A 21,293-nucleotide genomic window follows, 5' to 3' on the forward strand; every position below is an offset into this window, starting at 1 on the left:
ATTTTTTCCTTCTTTCTTTTTTGATTTTTCAAAGAGGTCAATATGTATTCCAAAAGAGGTCAATATGTATTCCGAAACAATTTTCAACTTGCATATCCTGCTCATAAACTAAAATTTGAAATCAAAATTATACTATATTTTTTTCTGCTTTTAGATTTAATTCAATTTTCGAAGAAACACAAGGAATTAGAAACTAATCATGATTTTTGATAACTTCCATAGTTAAATATCTTTTACTCTATGTCTATGAAAAGTATTTTAAACTGGATTCTTACCAATTTTTCGAATATATATATAAATTTGGATTTTATTTTATTTTACAGTTATACTTATTTTGATTTTTTAAAGATAATTTTAAAAGAGTTAACATAAATCTATGCTTTAAATTTTTAGCATGAATTGGTTAAAGCAAAAATTGGTTAAAATAAAAATTGGTATACTTGAACCTTTCTTCATAATTCCAAACAAATAATATTTTTTAGACACTAAAACAATCCATTTTATACGAAAAAAAAAAAAAAATGAATACCAAAAACGGTCAATCACTATACAAGTTTTAATATTTAAAAAGCTCGTTTAATAATTATAGTTTAATAACTATCAGTTTACTATTTTTCGAATAGTAAACTGATAAATAAGTAAAACTGTTAATAGGTAAAACTGTTTCATAAGTTATGACTTTTGAACTGTAAAATCATATTTATTGTGAATAAAAATAAAGATTTCAATTTACTAAGAATTAAGTTATTATTAGTATGCAAACATAACATTGCTTTTTTTTTTTTTTTTTGATACAAAGATAATTGGAAATTTTCGGGCGCTTGCATTGATTGATTCTTTACACATAATTTTCAAGTAATTTATCATTGCAAGTTATTTTTTATCCTAAGTTTGCAAGTTTTTTTATCAGTCATTGCATGAAAATGATTAAGTATCGATACAAAATTTTATATTTTGATTCAAAATTTTTCAATGACTTAATTTTTCAATAAAAATTTTCAATGATTAAAAAATATTGCAAAAGAAAATGGTTTGATGGCGCCATCTGTGTTTCTATTAAGGAACTACAGATTACAGAAGTATAAGGAACTATTAATTAGAACTATTATTATTGAATATAGAACTATAGATTAAGAACAATACGAATCAGATATTTTTCTTCTAGCAGAGTGAAAAAATTGATGAAAAATTAAGTCATCAAATTTTTAAATCGAATTCGAAAGTGTCTAAAAACATAAAACAATTTAAATTTTTTAAAATTCAACTTTTATTTACATAGTAAACTGTGACTATAAAATACTTCTTGTTACATTCATATTTTAAAGAAATATTCAATAATTCTGGGGAAGAAAAATGGATTTCTTTTTTTTTTTGAAAAACCTGATTTTAAAATCCTAAAATTGAAATGTTCTATAAAAATAAATTATTTTCTACCTATTATTATCATTTTGAGGTCCTTCAAATAACATGTAAGCGCAAAAGAGAAAGGATTTGATCATTTTCTAATTTAGTTTAGCATGATAGCAAAAGCATTTTAAGATATAATAATATATCAGATCTTAAGTCTATTTTTTTAAAAATACGATTTTTCAAAACGTAAAATTATTTTAATAAAAATGAAAAATAAATAAATATTATAGTTAAAATTTGCAATGAACGTTACAAACATCAGAAGAAGAGGTATCCATTGAGGAAGCTGAAAACTCTCCATAATCTGTGAGGTTAGTTAATATGGGCCTCCCCGTCCTCGAGAAAGAGAAAGGAAAACGCATTCGATTTCTATGCCCCAAATATCCAATCCATTTTATCTTTGGTTTTGAAATATTGAAACTTCTTGGCCATTTCTTATTTAAAAAAAAAAAAAACTCGACTTAGAACTCGAATTATCATCTATATGCTTATCAAATTTTCTTTAAAACGTTATCAAAAAATTTCCTTGGTAATAATTCAATCATTAACTGTAATAACTAAAAAGAATGCAGAACAGAACCCGACAATGGGACAAAGATACTTTATTTAAATGGAAATCGCTTGTATTTATTAATAAATGCAAAATTTACTATCAAAATCGGTTACCACATTTTAAGCAAACGATGCACAAAATAAATATTGAAAAACTGAAAGAAAGAATTAAAAATCAAAATGATGCAAGCGTATGGCTTGTATATATATATAAAATTCTGCTAGATTTTCTTAGCGTTTCTTTTGTTTTTGCTTGTGCAATACCTGTTGGATGTGTTGAAGTGATAGGATAATTAGACCCTTATTAACGTCATGTTATAAAGTTAAAAAAATGCGTTTGATATACTAAATAAATAGACGTACAGGTTTGTCTATTATGTTGAATCTATGATCAGTAAATTCATTACACTCAAATAAATGAAGCTTGTTAAGCGATGTTCACATCAAGGCAACATCATCTTTTAAGAGAATCTAGCATTGCCAAACGATGTTTGTGTCAAATTTATATAAATAAATCAAAAATAATTGTTCATATTAAAAATGTTTCACAATTCGACTTTTTATGGTCCATTAATGTCATTTCCTTGTCATGTTAGTTTTATCGTAGAAAAGTGAGATCATGTAGGTTCTTAACGGATGCGAAGGCCCTTGATCCGTTATCCCACTATGGTCCTTGATCTTGGTGGCAAAATGAAGGTTCTGGAAAATGCAAAAATTATGACCTTATCTTTCTTAAGAAACAAGACCTAAAGGTTCTTCTGGAGAACTTCATGTAATTTCAAGCCTTGCTATAAACTTATAAATATCCGAGGCGCTCAAAAGAGTTAAATCTGTTTGAGTTTTACTCGTAATACAAGCTGGTAAGCTGATAAACTCTACGCGATATTGATGTTGCTATTATTTTTGTTTAATTGCTGATTTGATGGCTTATCGTGTTTTTAATTTCTACAACTGTTGCTCTTTCTGTACAAGCTGTACACAAATTATTAATTATTATCTTTTCTGAATGTTTGCTGGAATGATCGTGGAATAAAGCCCCTTTTTCCTTTATCCAGCTTGTTCACAATACGCCCACTGGCCCATTTTAGTAACAGATTGTTGTTACGTTTATGCCATGTCATTTTAATACGATAATAAGGTCATGGATGGTTTGAAATCCTGGAATCCTTGGTCGTAGAGTCGATGATTTGACAATTTAGAGATGATAATTGCAAGCGAATGCTTGTCAGCATTGTGTCATCAGTGAAATACAAACACAACTATAGGATGTGTTGCTAGAAAGGAAATATCATTTTTGAAACATTCTCGATTTATCCTCTACTTGAACAGTTAATAGCATCGACTCCTTTATACTTAAAATACATCCGTCAGTTAAATAGCAGGCTGACATTAATATAATTTATTGCTAAATAGTGCTACTTCGATATAAGTGTAATAGGTTTTACCATTCAGGACGAAATTCACTGAAGCACTTGAACCAATTCACCCTTATTGTAGTGAAGTGTTCCATTTTGTTATGTCTTGAATTTTGAAGAAGAAATTAATTAAAGGTAATCGGTTCCTTATGATGAAAAGATTGCAAAAGAAACATTTGGATAGTGCTTCTTCGATATAGATGAAATAGGTTTTACCACTAAGGACGAAATTCACTGAAGCACTTGAACCAATTCACCCTTATTGTAGTGAAGTGTTCCATTTTGTTATGTCTTGAATTTTGAAGAAGAAACTAATCAAAGGTAATCGGTTCCTTATGATGAAACGATTGCAAAAGAAACATTTGGATAGTGCTTCTTCGATATAGATGAAATAGGTTTTACCATTCAGGACGAAATTCACTGAAGCACTTGAACCAATTCACCCTTATTGTAGTGAAGTGTTCCATTTTGTTATGTCTTGAATTTTGAAGAAGAAACTAATCAAAGGTAATCGGTTCCTTATGATGAAAAGATTTCAAAACAAACATTTGGATAAAATTCAATGAATTTTATTGAATTTTTACTTTTACCAAATCAAATCAACGTTATCCAATTCAGGGAGAAGTTTACAGACACATTGAATCGCTACATCTTAATCTTTGTAAAGTATGCTACTTCATAAAATAATATCTGGAAGGCCAAGCTTCGTTCAACATTTTTTTTCTTGTAAAATCGTGTTTTTTTAGAGAAAATATTTAGATATACGAATTAAACGCTGATTACATCTGAATATTTTTCAATTTTAACAGCATATAAACAGATTATTTAAATACAAAAAAATCACAAATGCACTTAGTTTAACATGCTATTCGAAACAATCTGCTATATTACAGTATTCTTTTTATAGTTTATCTACAATTATTTACATTTTTGAACTTACACTCAATTTTCCTAAGGTGAAATCGGTTCCAAGATGGCGCTATGTGGCATTGTCAGCATGAGAGCAGATAGAGAGAGGCTCTAATAATTAGTTATAAAAAAAAAATGTTTTTTTATTTTTGTGTAAAATCGCGTTTTTTTCAGAAAAGACACTTATATAGCTGAACTTAAAAAGCAGAAATATTAAATATAAATACATAAATAAAATAAAGCAAGAAGCGCGACTCGAACCGAGGATCCCCAAGACATTCGTCATTCATCTTTTTCGGACCACCATTTTACACTTCCTACACTTCGAAGCGGAAGTTGAATAGACTTATTTTAATAAGTTATATAAGAAATATTTTTGTGTGTGCAAAATCCCTTTTTTTTTCAGGAAAGACACCCATAAAGGTAAACTTAACTTAAAAAGCAAAACTTTATCTAAATATAAAATTACGAGAAAAAATAAAGTGATATACAGGGTCTTTATAAAGTCCCGGACCCATTTTGATGTTTAATAACTCATAAAATAATAAAGATAGATTTAAATTAATAACATAAATGGTTAAATAGACTCAAAAAGTTTCATGACCCTTGTCAATGAACTTCCACGTGTGCTCCCTTCGTCGCACGGAGAATATCAAGTCGATAGTCAATTTCACGCCAGGTAGCGACAAGCATGTCGGCATCCACAGAGTCATTTGCACACTTTATGGCGATTAACAATGCCAGAAACATGAAAGGATGCTTCATCGGAGAACATTATGCTCTTCAGAAAATCAGCAGCATCTTCTATCCTCCTTAGCATATCTGTTGCAAAGGCCATCCTCCTAGGTCTATCGTTCGGTTCCAAAACTTGAACAATTTGAACTTTGTATGCATGCAGTCTTAATTTTTTCTTAATAACCTTGTACACCGTCGAAATTGGCATATCCAATTCTGTTGCCGCTGATCTCACAGATATTCTAGGATTGTGTAAAAATGTCTCTCTGACACGCTCAACATCAAAATCACTTGTGCAAGGACGTCTGGAACGTTTCTTATCTTCGATACTTCCAATTTCTAGAAAATTCTTTTTCCACCGCAAGGTGCTGTTTTTGGATGGAGGATCTTTCTGGTAAAGTCTTGTGAAATTTCTCTGTGCTTGCACTATCGATTTCATTTCTATGAACCACCATAAAATCTGTGCTTTCTCTTGTGGTGTATGCATTCTCCTTAATATCCGCTCGAATAAAACATCACATACAAAAGTACTACATAGAGCAAACACATCAAAAGTAAACATAACATTGCAATAGTTGACAAAAACAAAAGAGAGAAAAATGCAATTAATAAGCAGACAATATTTAGAAAAGTACAGATATTTAGACTGGAAAATGAAATTATCTGAAATTAACCACACGCGCAGACGATATTTACAAAAGTAAAAATATTCAAACCTGAAAAGGAAAATATAAGAGTTATTCCATCAATAAATGTCATAAGTGTGTTTATATCTTTATTATTTTATGAGTTATTAAACATCAAAATGGGTCCGGGACTTTATAAAACACCCTGTATATATATATATATATATATATATATATATATATATATATATATATATATATATATATATATATATATATATATATATATATATATATATATATATATATATATATACACACACAAGAATTGCTCGTTTAAAGTTATAAGATAATCATGGATTTTACAGAAGCAAAAAAAGCAAATAAACACAATCGATGGCAGAAAAATTTCTGGATGAAATTCTATAAAAATTTAACGGATCCTTCTTACATTCATTCAAATCAAAACCTTCAGAAAATGTTCACAACGATTAAGGAATTGGATACGAAAATAAAATCTGATATAAAATATTATGTTAGTGCTGGAGTAGATAGAAAGCGAAACCTACCAATAATTGATCAAATAACCGCCATTTTTTAATCCATTAATAAAGAGATGTGACCAGAAGAGTAAATTCTTTTAAGCCGGGGAACTAGGAAATGCCGATGTTGCTTATTAAGATCCTTATGAATTTAATACTTTACTTATTTCTTTTTCCTTATGGAAACTGCATTTAATGATCTCAGAAGTATTCAGCAATCTTCATTCAAGAGATAAGATCCTCCAATAGCATGATGTTGAGGTTTTCTTTAAAACAGCATCATTCAATCAATATTCATTAACATTCAATTATTCTTTAAATAACATCATTGCAATTTTCAAATATTCAACAAAAATTAAGCTTTCCATGTTGTGTTCAGTTCTTTCGATAAAGTCCGGCTTAAAAAATACTTTGTTTAGTCATTTGCTTTCATTTGTCTTTGTATAGAGGGTACAAATGATAATAATTAGGAAATGGTCACTCGGAAAGTATCACCAGAGTTCGCAAAACAAACAGTATTGCAGAAACTGATTTGAAATCAAGAGGTGCTTTGATTGATCCATAAGCTGTCTTTATTTGGAGTGATAATAACTAGGAAACGATCGCTGTCAATTGTAAAGCAATTCGTATTGCAGTAGATTACAGATTCGTGGAGAGGTGCTTTGATTGAATCTATTAAGTATCTTTGTTTAGAAGCTTTAAGTGAGGAAAACTAGGAAATGTCACTGTCGATGCAAAGTCCATTGTTAACCAATCTGTATTACAGACTATTAATTTGAAGTTAGGCGATGCTTTGACTTATCCATGAGGTCTCTTTGTTTAGGGTGATAATAACTGTAAAATGGTCGCAGGCCGAATGTGAAATCAATTGCAAAGCAATGCGTATTGCAGAATATTGATTTGAAGCCGAGAGTAATATCTAATAATGCTTACATTCTTGTAGGAGAAATGTGAGTTAGAAATAACAAAATTAGAGTCTGTGAATCAATCAGCAGATTACTTAATCTGGGCGATTCTATAGAACACCTCCCCTCCAAAGTACAGTTTTTAGTGCCGAGTATGTGCTGAATTTAATTGCCAACATTACTAATTTAGAATTTTATGACAGGTTTTTGGAGATCACTTCTGTTAAAAGGTAATTGGGGATTCCAATTAAAAGACTTCCTCGAGTTCTGTCTTCCCTGCGATTCTTAATTTTTTTAAAAATGTTGAAAGCGAAATCTGTAACCCCCTTTTCCTCAAAAAAAGAAAAATCTGTTTGAGGGAAGGGAGAAATATTAAATTGTATCTTCTTATTTCAAATGCTTCTGTAATTTCTTAGTACGAAACGCATTCTAGCCTAAGTAATTGGATGCAAAAGTAATGGGGGGGGGGAATAAAGGATTTAATTACTTTCTGAATCATGTTTTAGAGCACAATTTTTTAAAAAAAATGACAAAGATTACTTTTAAGATTTATTTTATTAATATATTGCTACTTAATTAAATGAGAAGATCTCTGTAATATTGCAGGATGCGGAATTCCGTCATATCCATTTTTATTCCAAGGTTTTTTTTTTCCTCAAAGGAGATTATCATTTTCTTAGAATCTTTAAGTCTAAATAACACTAGTTATTATTTAAATTAACTAGTTATTATTTAATTAAGTTAACTAGTTATTATTTAAATCATTATTTCTAAACATTTCAAAGTTATTGTTATCAATTGTGACTGAATTAATATAAAAATATGAAAATGTTTTGCTTCTGCAGATATTTTTTTGGAATCCTATAAGCCCAAAATGTCCAACAAAATTGTCACGACATCTTCAAAATATTGGCCAGCATTCAGAATATCGAACATCGAGGGAATTTGCACACTATTTTGTGCTAATAAGGAATCTTCATTTGAATCTTCAGTTCTGACATATTCTCTACTTTTCAGATTTAAAATCTATTATTCATGTGTAAAGAAAAAGCAGGAAAGGGATGTAGATTTAGACTACAGCTATAATGTTTTTCGGGGTTTGTAAAGGGGCCAGAATGGGAAAGGCCGCAGTATGCGGAAATTCTACTTTTATTAATATATTTCAAACAGTGGCGCTTAGAAAATAATTGAATATGGGTTCGAACAGCCAGCTTCAGTTGTTCCAGGTTAAATAATCCCAATATTGTTATTAGAATTGGGATGTGCTTCTTTTCGTTTTATTTGTTAAAACATCTTATTTCAATTATTTCTTAGTCACTAGATGCAGGTAATTCTTTTGCCTAATCTTTTCCAGTAGCGGTAGCTGATATAACAGGAAATAGGAGGTGATATTTTTTCAAATAATATGTGTATTATCTGGAACGTATTAAATTTTATCTAAAAAAGTAATTTTACCACCTCAATAGACTTTCAATTAAAAACTGATTTTTTTTTCTTATTTGAATAAAACATATTAGCAATTGCCACAAATCTATTTTTTTCAACTTTTATTTCTTTTTGTAAAATGAAAAGGTTGATTCGAACATAGCATTTGAATGGAGCATTCGAATGCATATTAGAGATAACAATGTTAATTAAATAAAATAATTTCTGATTAGCATACAAAACAAGTTCTTTAACTGATTTTTCCGTTTTATGAAAATTACACATATCTGGTTTCCTCTTTGAATTGTATTCAAAATCAGAGTCATAATTAATGTCCTTTAAGCATTTTGTATTTGAAAAACTTGAGTCATTCACTTTTCAACTTATTAGTGATAATTTATTTAAGAATATGAAGACTGACTTACCCACATCTTTAAGATCTAATTTCTTTCAGAAAATAATAAAGAGAAACAAAATAAACGCCTTCCTTAATAATAATAATAATAATAAATCGGAATTCGAATCCAGTGCTTCTAAGTCGGTCGCAAACCTGCAAGTTTCAATTCCCAATCAAACTTCAAAGGTCCGACGAATTCCGGTCTAAAGGAATGAATTTTCTGTAAACTTTTTTCGTCACTAGATGGCGGCATGATATAGCGCATTTATTAATCGATGTGGCGTTCCCGCTTGTACGTCCACCAGATGTTTACAACCCGATCGGATCAGACACGACCAGACTAGAAGTCGGAAGTTGTAATTACAAAGTATTTCAGAAATTTACATGAATTAACATCTGTAATAATCTCATTTTGTTTTAAAAAGTGAGTTCTTATCGTGTCTTACGGCTAGTAGCTTGGGTCAGAAGAGTCGTACGGATTGTCGTCGTTTTCAGTCTGAAATGAATAATGAATTCAGAAACTTTGATAGCTCTTGTACATTCGTCTCCTGAAATTTGGGATGCTAGCCACACAAATTATTCGAATAAGAGTAAGAAGTTAAAAGCCTGGGTGTCCATTGCAGAAAAACTTGGCGTGACAGGTAAGTTTAAAAAACTGAACTTACTTCAGTGCAAACGTTTCACGGCCATTTTGTCTGATGACGCATGCGCCGTTAAATTGCTAGCTTTGCTTTTGGAAAGATAATACATATGAAAAAAAGTTATTTTCTGGTCATGAACTGTTACTGTAATGTATACTTGAAATTGTTAAAATTATTCTTTTAAATAATAAATTTAGGTATTATTTTTAATAGATTAAAAAAAATTTTTTTAATGCTAATTTTTTACAAAATTGTTTGAATTGCATACAAATTTTACTAATGTAAAAATTAAAATTTTTTTTTCTTCAATATTTATAATAAAAATGACATTGAAAATTTTTCAAAATTCAGCATCAAAATCAATAAAATCAAAAATATAAAAAGTATACGTTCTTTGCATTTTAATTTTAATAGTTTCTTTTACTAAGTAGAAGCAATTTGTTGCATTTAAAAGTGCGCATCTTTTATAAAAAAATGTATTATTATACAATCAGAAATTGATTAATTTGCATCTTGAATAACAATATAAACAGAGAGGAAATGTATTAAATTTAAAATTATTAAATAATACAAATATATTTAAGTTTCATATAATTATTATCAAAAATAATGTAATCGAAGAAAATACTACAACTTTCTTAAATTGTATTTATTTTAAATATTTTATTTTATTTTTGTTTGTTCCACCCCTTTAATAATTTAAAATGTGTTGAACCAAATATGTGAATTCAATCTGTTGAAACATACCAAGTAAAATTCATTAAACATTTTTTTATATTTATAACAATAAGGTTTTATTTGAATTACGATTCACAGAAATTTGAACGATTTTTTTTTTTTTTTTTTTAATGTTTCGACTGAATGCAATATTGCACAAACAATTAAAAATTAAGACGACGCTTTTTTATTTATTTTATTTTTGTTTATTATTTTTACTGTATTTTTTATTTATTTTTATTTTATTTAAAACGACACTTTTTTCCTGTCATTTTAATCACCTTTCTTAGTATAGTCAAACTTCCTGAATTTACAAAAACTGCAATGTTTTTAGAATATAAGATCTAATAATCTTTCCCGTAATGGTGGATTTAAATAATCTTTCGGCAGTATACTTTATGAGGTCCCTATTTTGAAAACGAGAAAATGTTTATTTATTTATTTAATATGACTCACGACTAAATAGCATCCATGTCATTATGCAAAATTATTTACGCAGACGCTGATTGTTATAAATACTATAATAATTGAATGAATATAGTGAAACAGATAGGAATCTGGTTAAATGTTATTATTGACTTAACATAGAATTAATATTATCCTAATTTTTTTTAATTCATTGGTTATTTTTTTACAAATATATTTGGCATGTAGACTAGAAACATCTTTTTATTCGTTGTTCGTTTGTCCCATCACCCTTAGTGTCCAGTGATCCTATGCTGCTGTATAGATAGAAATACGCCACTACTTTTTTCGGATAATTTCATATCTAATATTTTCAGTATGTAATAATTATTTGACAGTTATCGCTTAGTATTTTTCCTGAGACACTAAAAAAAAAAAAGTCAAATGCAAGTTAATTCTACGAAAATAAAGAAAATTTGGATTATAGCAAAAATTGGATTAGAAAATTGCACTAAGCATGATAAGGGAATTAACCTTTTGCACTCAAAAAAGTAATTCAATGCATAATTATTCACTTAATACAAGAATTCGTGTATTGATCCGAAAAATAAATATTTATAATAGTTTTAGGTTGCATTTTCCCATAAAATTATAATCTAAGTTTTCTTACTACTTTGTAGATATTAACAATTTTTGACAATCAGAATTAAAAAAAAAAGAAAGAAAGAAAACGTCAAAATGATGCACCTTCCTGAGTGATGCATGAGAGGAGCTATCCGAGTGCAAAATGTTAAAAAGTATTCTGTTATCATGCGTGTTTTTATAACACTCTTTCTCCGTCAATTCTAAATCAAATTTGCAAATTTATATTTTTGTATCAAAATAATACAAAATGCGCAATACTTTTATTAAATTACAAATAAAATTACCCGATCAAATCTTTAAAATTAAATGTTTTTCAGATGTGAGTAAGTTAAAGGTTATATTATGAGAGCTGATTGCACCATTAAATGGACAACTGAGCGTTTCATTGGTGAAAAAATTGTAAAAATCAACTTTTTCAGCCATTAAATAATGAAACTGAAAAGTCATTAAAAAACTTACACGAAAATAAAATTGATATCTTTAGATTTTTTTTTTAAAATTCAAAAGGATTTTAAAATGGTTTTTGCCCGATAATATACTCAGAAGTTATTCAAATAAAATGTGCAAATTTCAAGTTATTTTTAGTTAGAGAAACATTTAATGAAAAGGTTGTCAAAAAGGAATTTTTTAGGAGTTCTTTATTACTCAAGCATTAACTATGTGCCAAATTAGTAGCTCTTAGAGCCAAAGGACTCTCCTGTGATTTGTTTGCATCATGCAGCATGCAAATAGTATGCCGCTTTAAAAATATTTTTGTGTTACTAATACTAATAACTTCATATTAATAATAATATCGTCAATTTATAATACTAATATCTTTATCTGTGTTGTCTTCCTTATTCATAAAATAAAATAAAAAATAGAATGAAATAAAAAAAGTTATTTTCAGAAATCAGTTTGGCTTAAATTGTCTGGCGATTCGATTTAGTAGTGTGATTAAAATAACACGAGATGCATGGAAATTGTAAAAAAAAAAATCTGCTGAGTAATATTTAATCAAATTTGGATTACACATGATTAACCTTAGAATTGAGATCTTAGCAAAAATGTTTGAAAAAAAGTTCAAAATTTTCACTCCTAAATACACAATGCGCTGTACGGTATTTCCCTTAGTTAGTTGAAAAGAGTACAAAAATTATTATCCACAATAAATTATTTTAACATGGAATTGTTAAACATCTCAAATGATTTGACTTCTGAAATATAGACGCCCCTTCCCCCCCCCCCAAAAAAAAAACTGCATTATTGGATTGCATGCTCTACAATAGAAAGAAGCAGTTCAACATTGATATCAACATTCCCTTTGTATATTCGCATTTTCCAAAAGAAGCTACAGATAAAATTTTGTAAAAATTTACATGATGAGGTTCACCTTCCATGTAGCTCAGATTGTTATTCAATATTTTGCGATATTATATTATTCAATATTAATATTATCAATAATATTGTATCAATATTAATATATCAATAATATTGTATCAATATTAATATATCAATAATATTATCAATATTAAGAATATTGTTTAATATCATACAATATATGTATGCTACTAGGACTGTGCTATTTGAATAATCGCAGATGCTTTTGTCCCATGCAAATATCACTACACTATATATAAGCAGTCTAAATTCATGGAACTGATATTTTTTCATTGACTATTCCCCATGTTTCATTTACCTATTTCAGCCATATCAAGTAATACTGGAATCAAGTAATACTGGAATCACTATTCCTTTCTTTTTTTTCAAAATATCTCTATCAAATTGTATTTTTAACAAATAGAGGGCTTCCCCAGTAATTGCAAAATAACTCGTTTCAGTCGAGACGGCGAAATCACGATGGACCAATCTTCGCGATTTGTTCCGCCGGGAACTGAAGAAGACTCTCAAAGTAGTGAAGGAGACGGGCGACCCGAATGCTCATGAACCTCGCTGGAGGCACTTCAAATCCATGCTGTTCCTCAAGGACCAGATAGTGAAGGACGACATTTCCAGCTGTCTTCAGTACGACGAATCCCTCTACCCTCAAACCATTCTAGGTGAGCCCTAACCAGGTGTCTCTATTTTGACTTTCTTTAGGGTCTTCTGATTCAAATTTCCGGTCTAGTGGATATCAATTTAGTTGTATTCATATACTAAATATTAAAATTCACATTGCCTGCATCGAAAAGCCGAGAGCATATCAAAAATTCCATTTTATCGATTTTCGTTAGTCTGCGTTACATATCATCAATACCAAATGTCGCATATCAAAAATTCCGTTTGGTTGATATTCACTAGTCAGTACCACATATCTTCAATGGAAGCGCTAGATGTCGTATATCAAAATTCCATTTGGTCGATATTCACTACTCGGCACCATATATCATCACTGGAAGTGCAAAAGGTCCTATAAAGTCCCATTTGGTTGATATTCACTAGTCAGCGCCGCATACCATCAATAAAAATGTCAAAAATTCCATTTGATTGATATCACTCGTCATTGCCACATATCATCAATGGAACCGCCAAAGAATGTATATCAAAGATTCCATCTGCTTGATGTTCTCTATATGGCACCACATATCATCGATGGAACCGCCAAAGAATGTATATCAATAATTCCTTCTGCTTGATGTTCTCTATGTGGCACCACATATCATCAATGGAACCGCCAAAGAATGTATATCAATAATTCCATCTGCTTGATGTTCTCTATGTGGCACCACATGTCATCAATGGAACCGCCAAAGAATGTATATCAATAATTCCTTCTGCTTGATGTTCTCTATGTGGCACCACATATCATCAATGGAACCACCAAAGAAAGTATATCAATAATTCCTTCTGCTTGATGTTCTTTATGTGGCACCACATGTCATCAATGGAACCGCCAAAGAATGTATATCAATAATTCCATCTGCTTGATGTTCTTTATGTGGCACCACATGTCATCAATGGAACCGCCAAAGAATGTATATCAATAATTCCTTCTGCTTGATGTTCTCTATGTGGCACCACATATCATCAATGGAACCACCAAAGAAGGTATATCAATAATTCCTTCTGCTTGATGTTCTTTATGTGGCACCACATGTCATCAATGGAACCGCCAAAGAATGTATATCAATAATTCCATCTGCTTGATGTTCTCTATGTGGCACCACATATCATCAAGGGAACCGCCAAAGAATGCATATCAATAATTCCATCTGCTTGATGTTCTCTATGTGGCACCACATGTCATCAATGGAACCGCCAAAGAATGCATATCAATAATTCCATCTGCTTGATGTTCTCTATGTGGCACCACATATCATCAAGGGAACCGCCAAAGAATGCATATCAATAATTCCATCTGCTTGATGTTCTCTATGTGGCACCACATGTCATCAATGGAACCGCCAAAGAATGTATATCAATAATTCCATCTGCTTGATGTTCTTTATGTGGCACCACATGTCATCAATGGAAGTGCATTATATACCATCAATGGAAGTGTCAATGGTCGCGTATCAAAAATTTCATTTGGTTGATATTCATTAATTGACAGTTCTTATCGCCAACAGAAAGTCAAATCGTTAATACACAAGATAGCTGCTAAAGTATATTAATGGTAACGGTAAATGGATACGGTAAATAGAGCAACAGAATTCATAAAAATTCGAAAATAAAAGCAGTGGAACTGTTCTCCCCTTGATTTTTTTAGTAAAGCATTTTCTCTAGTCTAGCATTTTCTCTTCTTCTATCTTCCTCTGTATTCTTTGGACGTGCTGTGGGTTTGTGTAATGTCGTGAAGTAGGCATTACTCGGGAATCTATCCCCGCTGATTTGATATTTAATAAATAATACCTTGTAATTCGGGAATGTAGTGTCTTTTTCATTCATTTAAGAATCCATAAGTACTATTTGTAGAATTTGTGCACTATATATAATTTTTGCTCCAATTCGGATCTTGGAATGGTTTAATTGTGGTTGAGAAGTGGTAATTCGATGCCTGCATGACCCACAGGGAAGATGATTAAGGAGCTAAATAAGGATCAGTTCAATTATCTGTCAATTTGCACGATGTACCGTGTATGCTTCAAATGCCAATAAACTTATATTGAAATTTTCTCCTGATTCTTAACATTATGCCGTCCAGCGACACCATGTCGGTATCTCGTGTAAACTATCTGATCTAATGATAATTAAAATTATCTGTTTTCTTCTAATTCTTAACCAATATTGTTCAGCGATACCATATTGGTATCTCGCGTAAATTATCTGATAGTTTACAGATAATTTACGCGAGATACTAAAATGATCATTTTAGTATCTCGCGTTGATACTAAATGATAAAATGATGATAAAATGATCTAACCAGTGATAACTAAAATGATCTGATGATAACTAAATAATCTGAACCAGTCCTACCGGCGCCAGACAAAAGAATTCCGATTAGACGCACGGACGGCATGGTGATAGAAAAAAAAATATATATATAATTCCTCATTTACCTGTTTTATAATTTTCTCCCAATTAGCATCAAATTATTTTATTGTGTTTTCAGAAGATGAATCCGGCGCAAGAATCGAGGATGACAGTTTTGTCGAGGACTCCAATTCCAACCCGAGCTACCAGGAAAAAGCAATTGTGGCGTCTTCAACCAAGAAAAGAGCTAAAGACGGCATCGAAGATCACCAACAACCTTACAGCAAGAGACACCACTGGGAAGTGGCGGGGGGCTACGGGAATTACGAAGATTGCACCCCCAGGCCTCTCAATGAGATGGACGAGGATTATCATTTCCTCATGAGTATTCTGCCGTCCGTCAGGAGGATCCGACAAGACAGGAAAACCAGTTTCAAGATGAAGGTGTTGCAGCTCATTTTGGAAGAAGAGAATGTGGAATCTGAAGGAACTTAGTGGTTAGGGGATGGGGATGAACACCTGCATCATATTTATAATTGTTGTTGTACAGTTATATTTTATATCTTCGAACCTTCATATCATGTATTTGCTCCTTTTGTCATATCATATACCTTAGCTCTCTTGCATCAGTGACTTGGCGTTTGTTTGTAAATATGAAGGGGTGTTGATTAATGGACTGCAACCCTCCTTATTTTTTTCTTTAATAGTGATTCCCACCGTTTAATAGTGACTCTTACTTCTGAAGGATGAGCTAATCCTCTCAATAGTACAAGGAATATATGTTGGATTAAAAATTCGTTCAGAATCTATGTAACATTCTTTTTATTATTTATGTAATTATAAAGTTCCCACTATGTTCTGAGATTTTTTTAATATGATTTTTGACACAAAATTTTTATTTTTTCATATAATATTTACACTAAAAGCCAATCAATCATACAATACATTTTATGGCTTAAATTTTTTTAATATTTGAAAAAATTAAATTTTTTATCGCAAATTGGATTTTTTTAAAACGCTTGATCAAAAAATGATTAGAATGGTACATATTTTAATACACTAGTATCCATTCTAAAAGTGACGCAGTGGTTAGTTTTCAAACCATTAGAAATAAGCCTATGTTTCTAATTGGAAAAATTTTACGTTGTTTGATTAAAAAATGTACGACTGAAAAGATTATAAAATCAAGCTTTCTATAGTTCCTCAGACCTATTAATCATTTTTAGTAACATATTTCTGATTCCCTGACATTTTTTTTTAAAAAGCTCTATTTTTCTTCGATTAAAACTGACTGAATTATGAAGTTTTCAAATCATTATTTTAGGTGATATTTGACTGTTTTAATGGCAGGATAGAGGAAACTCTGCCACTCAATTTATGCACTTTCACGAAACAGCCATTGATTAGGTTAAAGTTAGGAAACTCAAAGCTGCATAACTTGGTCAGTTTGGATCACAGAAGAGTGGAAGTTTTCTTATCTAAAAAGGAAATATATCTAGGATGTCTTACAAACTATAACTAATGTGACCATGTAAAAATTTGGACTGAAAAAGTTTTAAGCCGTACATTTATACTCAAGCAAAATAAAGTGAATCCTTATGAAATTAAAAGTATTTTTCAAATTAAAAATTATGCCCATTTCTAATTGTTTAGAAATCAGCAATTGTACCACAATTATAATGAATGCTCTATGTATAATAATTTATGTATCGGCTAGAAATTGAATACAAAATTTTTTACATTATTTGAAAGTACAAATTATATGATTTTTTTGTGAAAGCATATGCGATATTTCCCCTCCGTTAATTTAGGAATTGTAATGTTTTTTAATCCAAAAGCTGAATAATTTTACAGCAGATTATTAATGAAGATTTGATTCATTCACTATACAGTATTAAAAATAAAACTAGGGAATTATTATTTCTCTTCGCTTTGCTCACCAACCCTCAAGTATCACTACGTAATCCCAGCTCGCTTTGCTCTCTCATCATATAGTTAAGCATTTCTGATACTAATAAGAAATTATAAATATATTAATTAATAAAAGTAAATTAAAATTAATTCAAATTACATAAGCTGTTAATGATGATTTTTATCAATTACTTTAATCAATTATAATTAAATTATACATTTCTAAAATTAAAATTATCTAGTAGCAGGAAGTTATATGTGTGAATGTTAGAAAGTAAAAATACATAATTTTAGAATGTATAAAAATCAAAATTATTTGCTAATCTATGAACGGTTATTCAAAACGTCTTTAGAAGGCGTGACAGATTTCAAAGTTTACCTTGGCAACAGTTTCGCCAGTTTTCGTCGCCAAAAAGATTTACCACCCCTATTTGATGAATGATTAATCTTTTAATATTCCCGGCGAATTCAACAGATTTTTCAAAACAATTTATATATTTTTCGACATCGCAGTATTTCGCATATTTTCCTCTTGAATTTTCTTCTTCCCCTAAGGAATATGTCAGGCAAAAGTCACAGTCTTGTTATAGCCTTCATAACTGTGTACTTGTTCTCTGGACACTTCGCTCTGGTAGCTAAAGGCGGCTAGTATGAAATAAAGCTTTTCATAAAATGAGCTGAAGAGAACTGAACTTGCTTTTTTCTTCATTAGGTAGAAAGTTAAAATTTTTTTAATCAGTTTGTCAAATTAAGACTATTATATAGTAATCATAATGCTATATAAAAACGGGAAAGATGTGTAAATATGTATTCAGAACTTATATACCTACAAAAGAGAGATTTACAGAAATTTAGCTGAGCAAGCATTTATGTTAGCCGTGCGATTTTCAAGCCATATTGCAACTTACTATGAGACAGTTAAACCTATAGAAATGAGTCGCTAAAAACGCTGTAAAGCCAAAACTCCACGCAACTCAGAAATTAAAGTGATGTATGAATTTAAGTGGCTAAAAAACAATTCATATTAAAAACGTCATAAATTAAAAAAATTCTTTGAACATCGTTTGTCAGGAATGTGTTATATAATGAACAATTTATCATTTACTCTTATCAAGTCTATTGATTAAGAATTAAGAAAAAAATTCCTTTTTGAATTTTTAATCGTTTACACACTGTCATCACACAAATCAACGATATTTACTATATTATCATCTATACATGCATTTTAGCTTTGTTAAAAAATTGCTTGGATAACATCATTGTCTGTCTTAAAGAAAAAAAAAAAGAAAAGAAAACACCGTAATTTATAGTACTGGTCGCTTTTGGTGACCAGCTTGTAGCAAATATCTGTAACCAATTTTGCACCTCATCAATAGCTTTTTCATTGGTTGCAAATCTTCTCCTTAGCAATAGCTTTCTTCAATGATCCTAACATATGAAAATCGCTTGGAGACAAATCTGGACTGTATGGCGGGTGTTCAGCACTTCGATAACTCCTTTATTGTTTCGATTGTCCGTTGGGCAGAATGTGGCCGAGCGTTATCTTGCAGCAGGATTATACAGTTTCGCAGTTTTCCATGACGTTTTGATCTGATTGTAGGTTTCAATTCAGTTCGCAACACATCACAATAGTTATCACTGTTCACAGTATCGCCTCTTGGGTCTGTTCGCCTCTTTCGTCTTCATAGAAAGAAGATTTTCCCTCTCTGAAGCGTTCGTAGATCTTGTTTCTCGATAAACAAATGTCACCAAACTGCGTTTGCATTCGACGAATAATTTCCGCAGGTTTAACACCTTCCGCAAACAAAAGCAAAATCACTGCCCTCATTCCCTCCTTGGTTCAGATCGACAAGGAAACTCATGTTTAACGTTCTGCTACACTCCAATACGATTAAACGTTGCAAACGTTTACTTTTCCTCGTATATGAACCCCCGGGGGGCACCTCTAAATGAGGATGAGATGCTTCCGGTATGGTGGTTGATCTCGCAAATCCTGGAGAGTACACAAAAAGGTAGGGGATCTGGCTCCTCCCATCGATGACGGGACGTACTTCCTTCGGGAAGGGTTGTACCGTGGCCGGTGATGGCCCTTAGGACTCAACCACAGTTCCCGCCAGTGTTGCTGGTGCGGCGGTCCGGTCATTCAGTTTTCTATCCGTGTGTCTTCGGGCGGGTCGGAGAGTCAATGATCGTATATGCGAACATCGAATCTTTTAAGTGGTGTTAAAAAATTATTTTTTAAATTTGCATTTCCTTACTTCGTATTTATGCACAACTTAATTTCAACAAAATGCAATATATATATATATATATATATATATATATATATATATATATATATATATATATATATATATATATATAATATAATTATTATTATTAATGGCGAACCATCTGTTTCGTCAGGAATATTGGTTAAGCAACTGTTTGTTAATAAAAGTCAACATATACCTGCTGCTTGTTGAAATTTTAGGTTACTGCAATACTTAATCTCGAAATAATATTTCAAATGACGATTTCTCGTAGATTTAAGATTTGTGGTTCATTTCCCGTGCCTTTGGAGTTTTCTGTTCTTATTTTTCCATATCAATACACATAAAGTTGATACAATAAGATAAGGAAGTATAATTATCGACAGTGTGATTAACGCGCTATAAATTAGTTCCACCAGGGGAATGGAACTCTTTGTGTTGAATGGTAAAAACTCGTACAGTGACTCGTAAAAACAAAAATTGCAGACTATTTTAAACTGTATTTTTAACGTATCTTTTAAAGAAAAGTTTAATATAAAAGTAACAGCCCTAGAATCGAATTAATTTTCTAATACCGAACAGATGAAATAGTCGCTGTTCAATTTGGTAAGACGATGAATTTTATTCGAAGGATGGCAGTGTAGCTTTGTTGCTTTGCACCGATTATGCGGCATTCCAAACATTTAGTGATACCATGAGAGAATTTAGTTTCAATATATTAAAATATAATATACAGTACACTCCCAAGTATCTGTCCAAATGTGGCGGAAGGATTGGCCTGTTGATAAAAAAGCCGGATAGGACGAAGTTCTATGAATTCATTTTTTTTTTTTTTTTTGCCCATTAATACCAGAAGACAAAGCTTTTATACCAAACTCACTACTATAATAGTATTTTCTCACTTCTTATTGAGTACTAAGCCCTCTATTTACCTCAACGTGAATGTAGCCGCGGACCCGGTGAATCTTGGAAGCAGTTGCCGCTAACGTATCGAGTTAAAATAGAAGGTTCTGTACTGGTAGTTTATATATGTTTATATACTGCACTGCACGTTTCAAGAATTTATTAGAGAAAAGGTAAATTGAAAGGATACAAACTGTTCAAATTTTAAGATAAATTCCGTAATGCCCAACTTAAATGTAGGAAACATAAACAAAATATTAACGTAAATCGTAGGCTTAGTTCTGAAGAAAATTGACTCAAACAATTTTTTTTTTTATCGCTAAATGATTACACAGAAATGAAAAGATAACCCTAAGTTAAGAGTCAACATTTACAGTTTTTGGGTTTTGAAAAAGTTTCTCGGATACTCGCGAGTGTACTGTAAATAAAATGGGGAAAAGAAAAATACATTCAACGAATTCGTTTTAGTGCAAAATTTTTAATTTGCGATTCTGAAAACTGTGCTCTTAAC

At 30.7% G+C, this 21,293-nt stretch overlaps 1 protein-coding gene across 2 annotated transcripts in view; it reads left to right on the plus strand.

The window, feature by feature from the left end:
* The window catches only part of LOC129988889 (uncharacterized), a 48,799-nt gene extending 32,219 nt beyond the window's left edge, over positions 1-16,580 (plus strand). The window contains exons 1-3 of one of the 2 annotated variants that reach the window (XM_056097172.1): positions 9,208-9,557; positions 13,145-13,363; positions 15,856-16,580. In XM_056097172.1, the coding sequence (XP_055953147.1) occupies positions 9,425-9,557; positions 13,145-13,363; positions 15,856-16,211 (708 nt within the window). In that variant the 5' untranslated portion in view covers positions 9,208-9,424 and the 3' untranslated portion in view covers positions 16,212-16,580. Of the gene's footprint in view, positions 1-9,207; positions 9,558-13,144; positions 13,364-15,855 lie in introns of those variants that run through there. The other variant, XM_056097173.1, reaches the window with a different exon arrangement.
* Positions 16,581-21,293: the final 4,713 nt, after the last annotated feature.

Source organism: Argiope bruennichi, chromosome 10, assembly GCF_947563725.1.
Source record: "Argiope bruennichi chromosome 10, qqArgBrue1.1, whole genome shotgun sequence".
Lineage (NCBI taxonomy): Eukaryota > Metazoa > Arthropoda > Arachnida > Araneae > Araneidae > Argiope > Argiope bruennichi.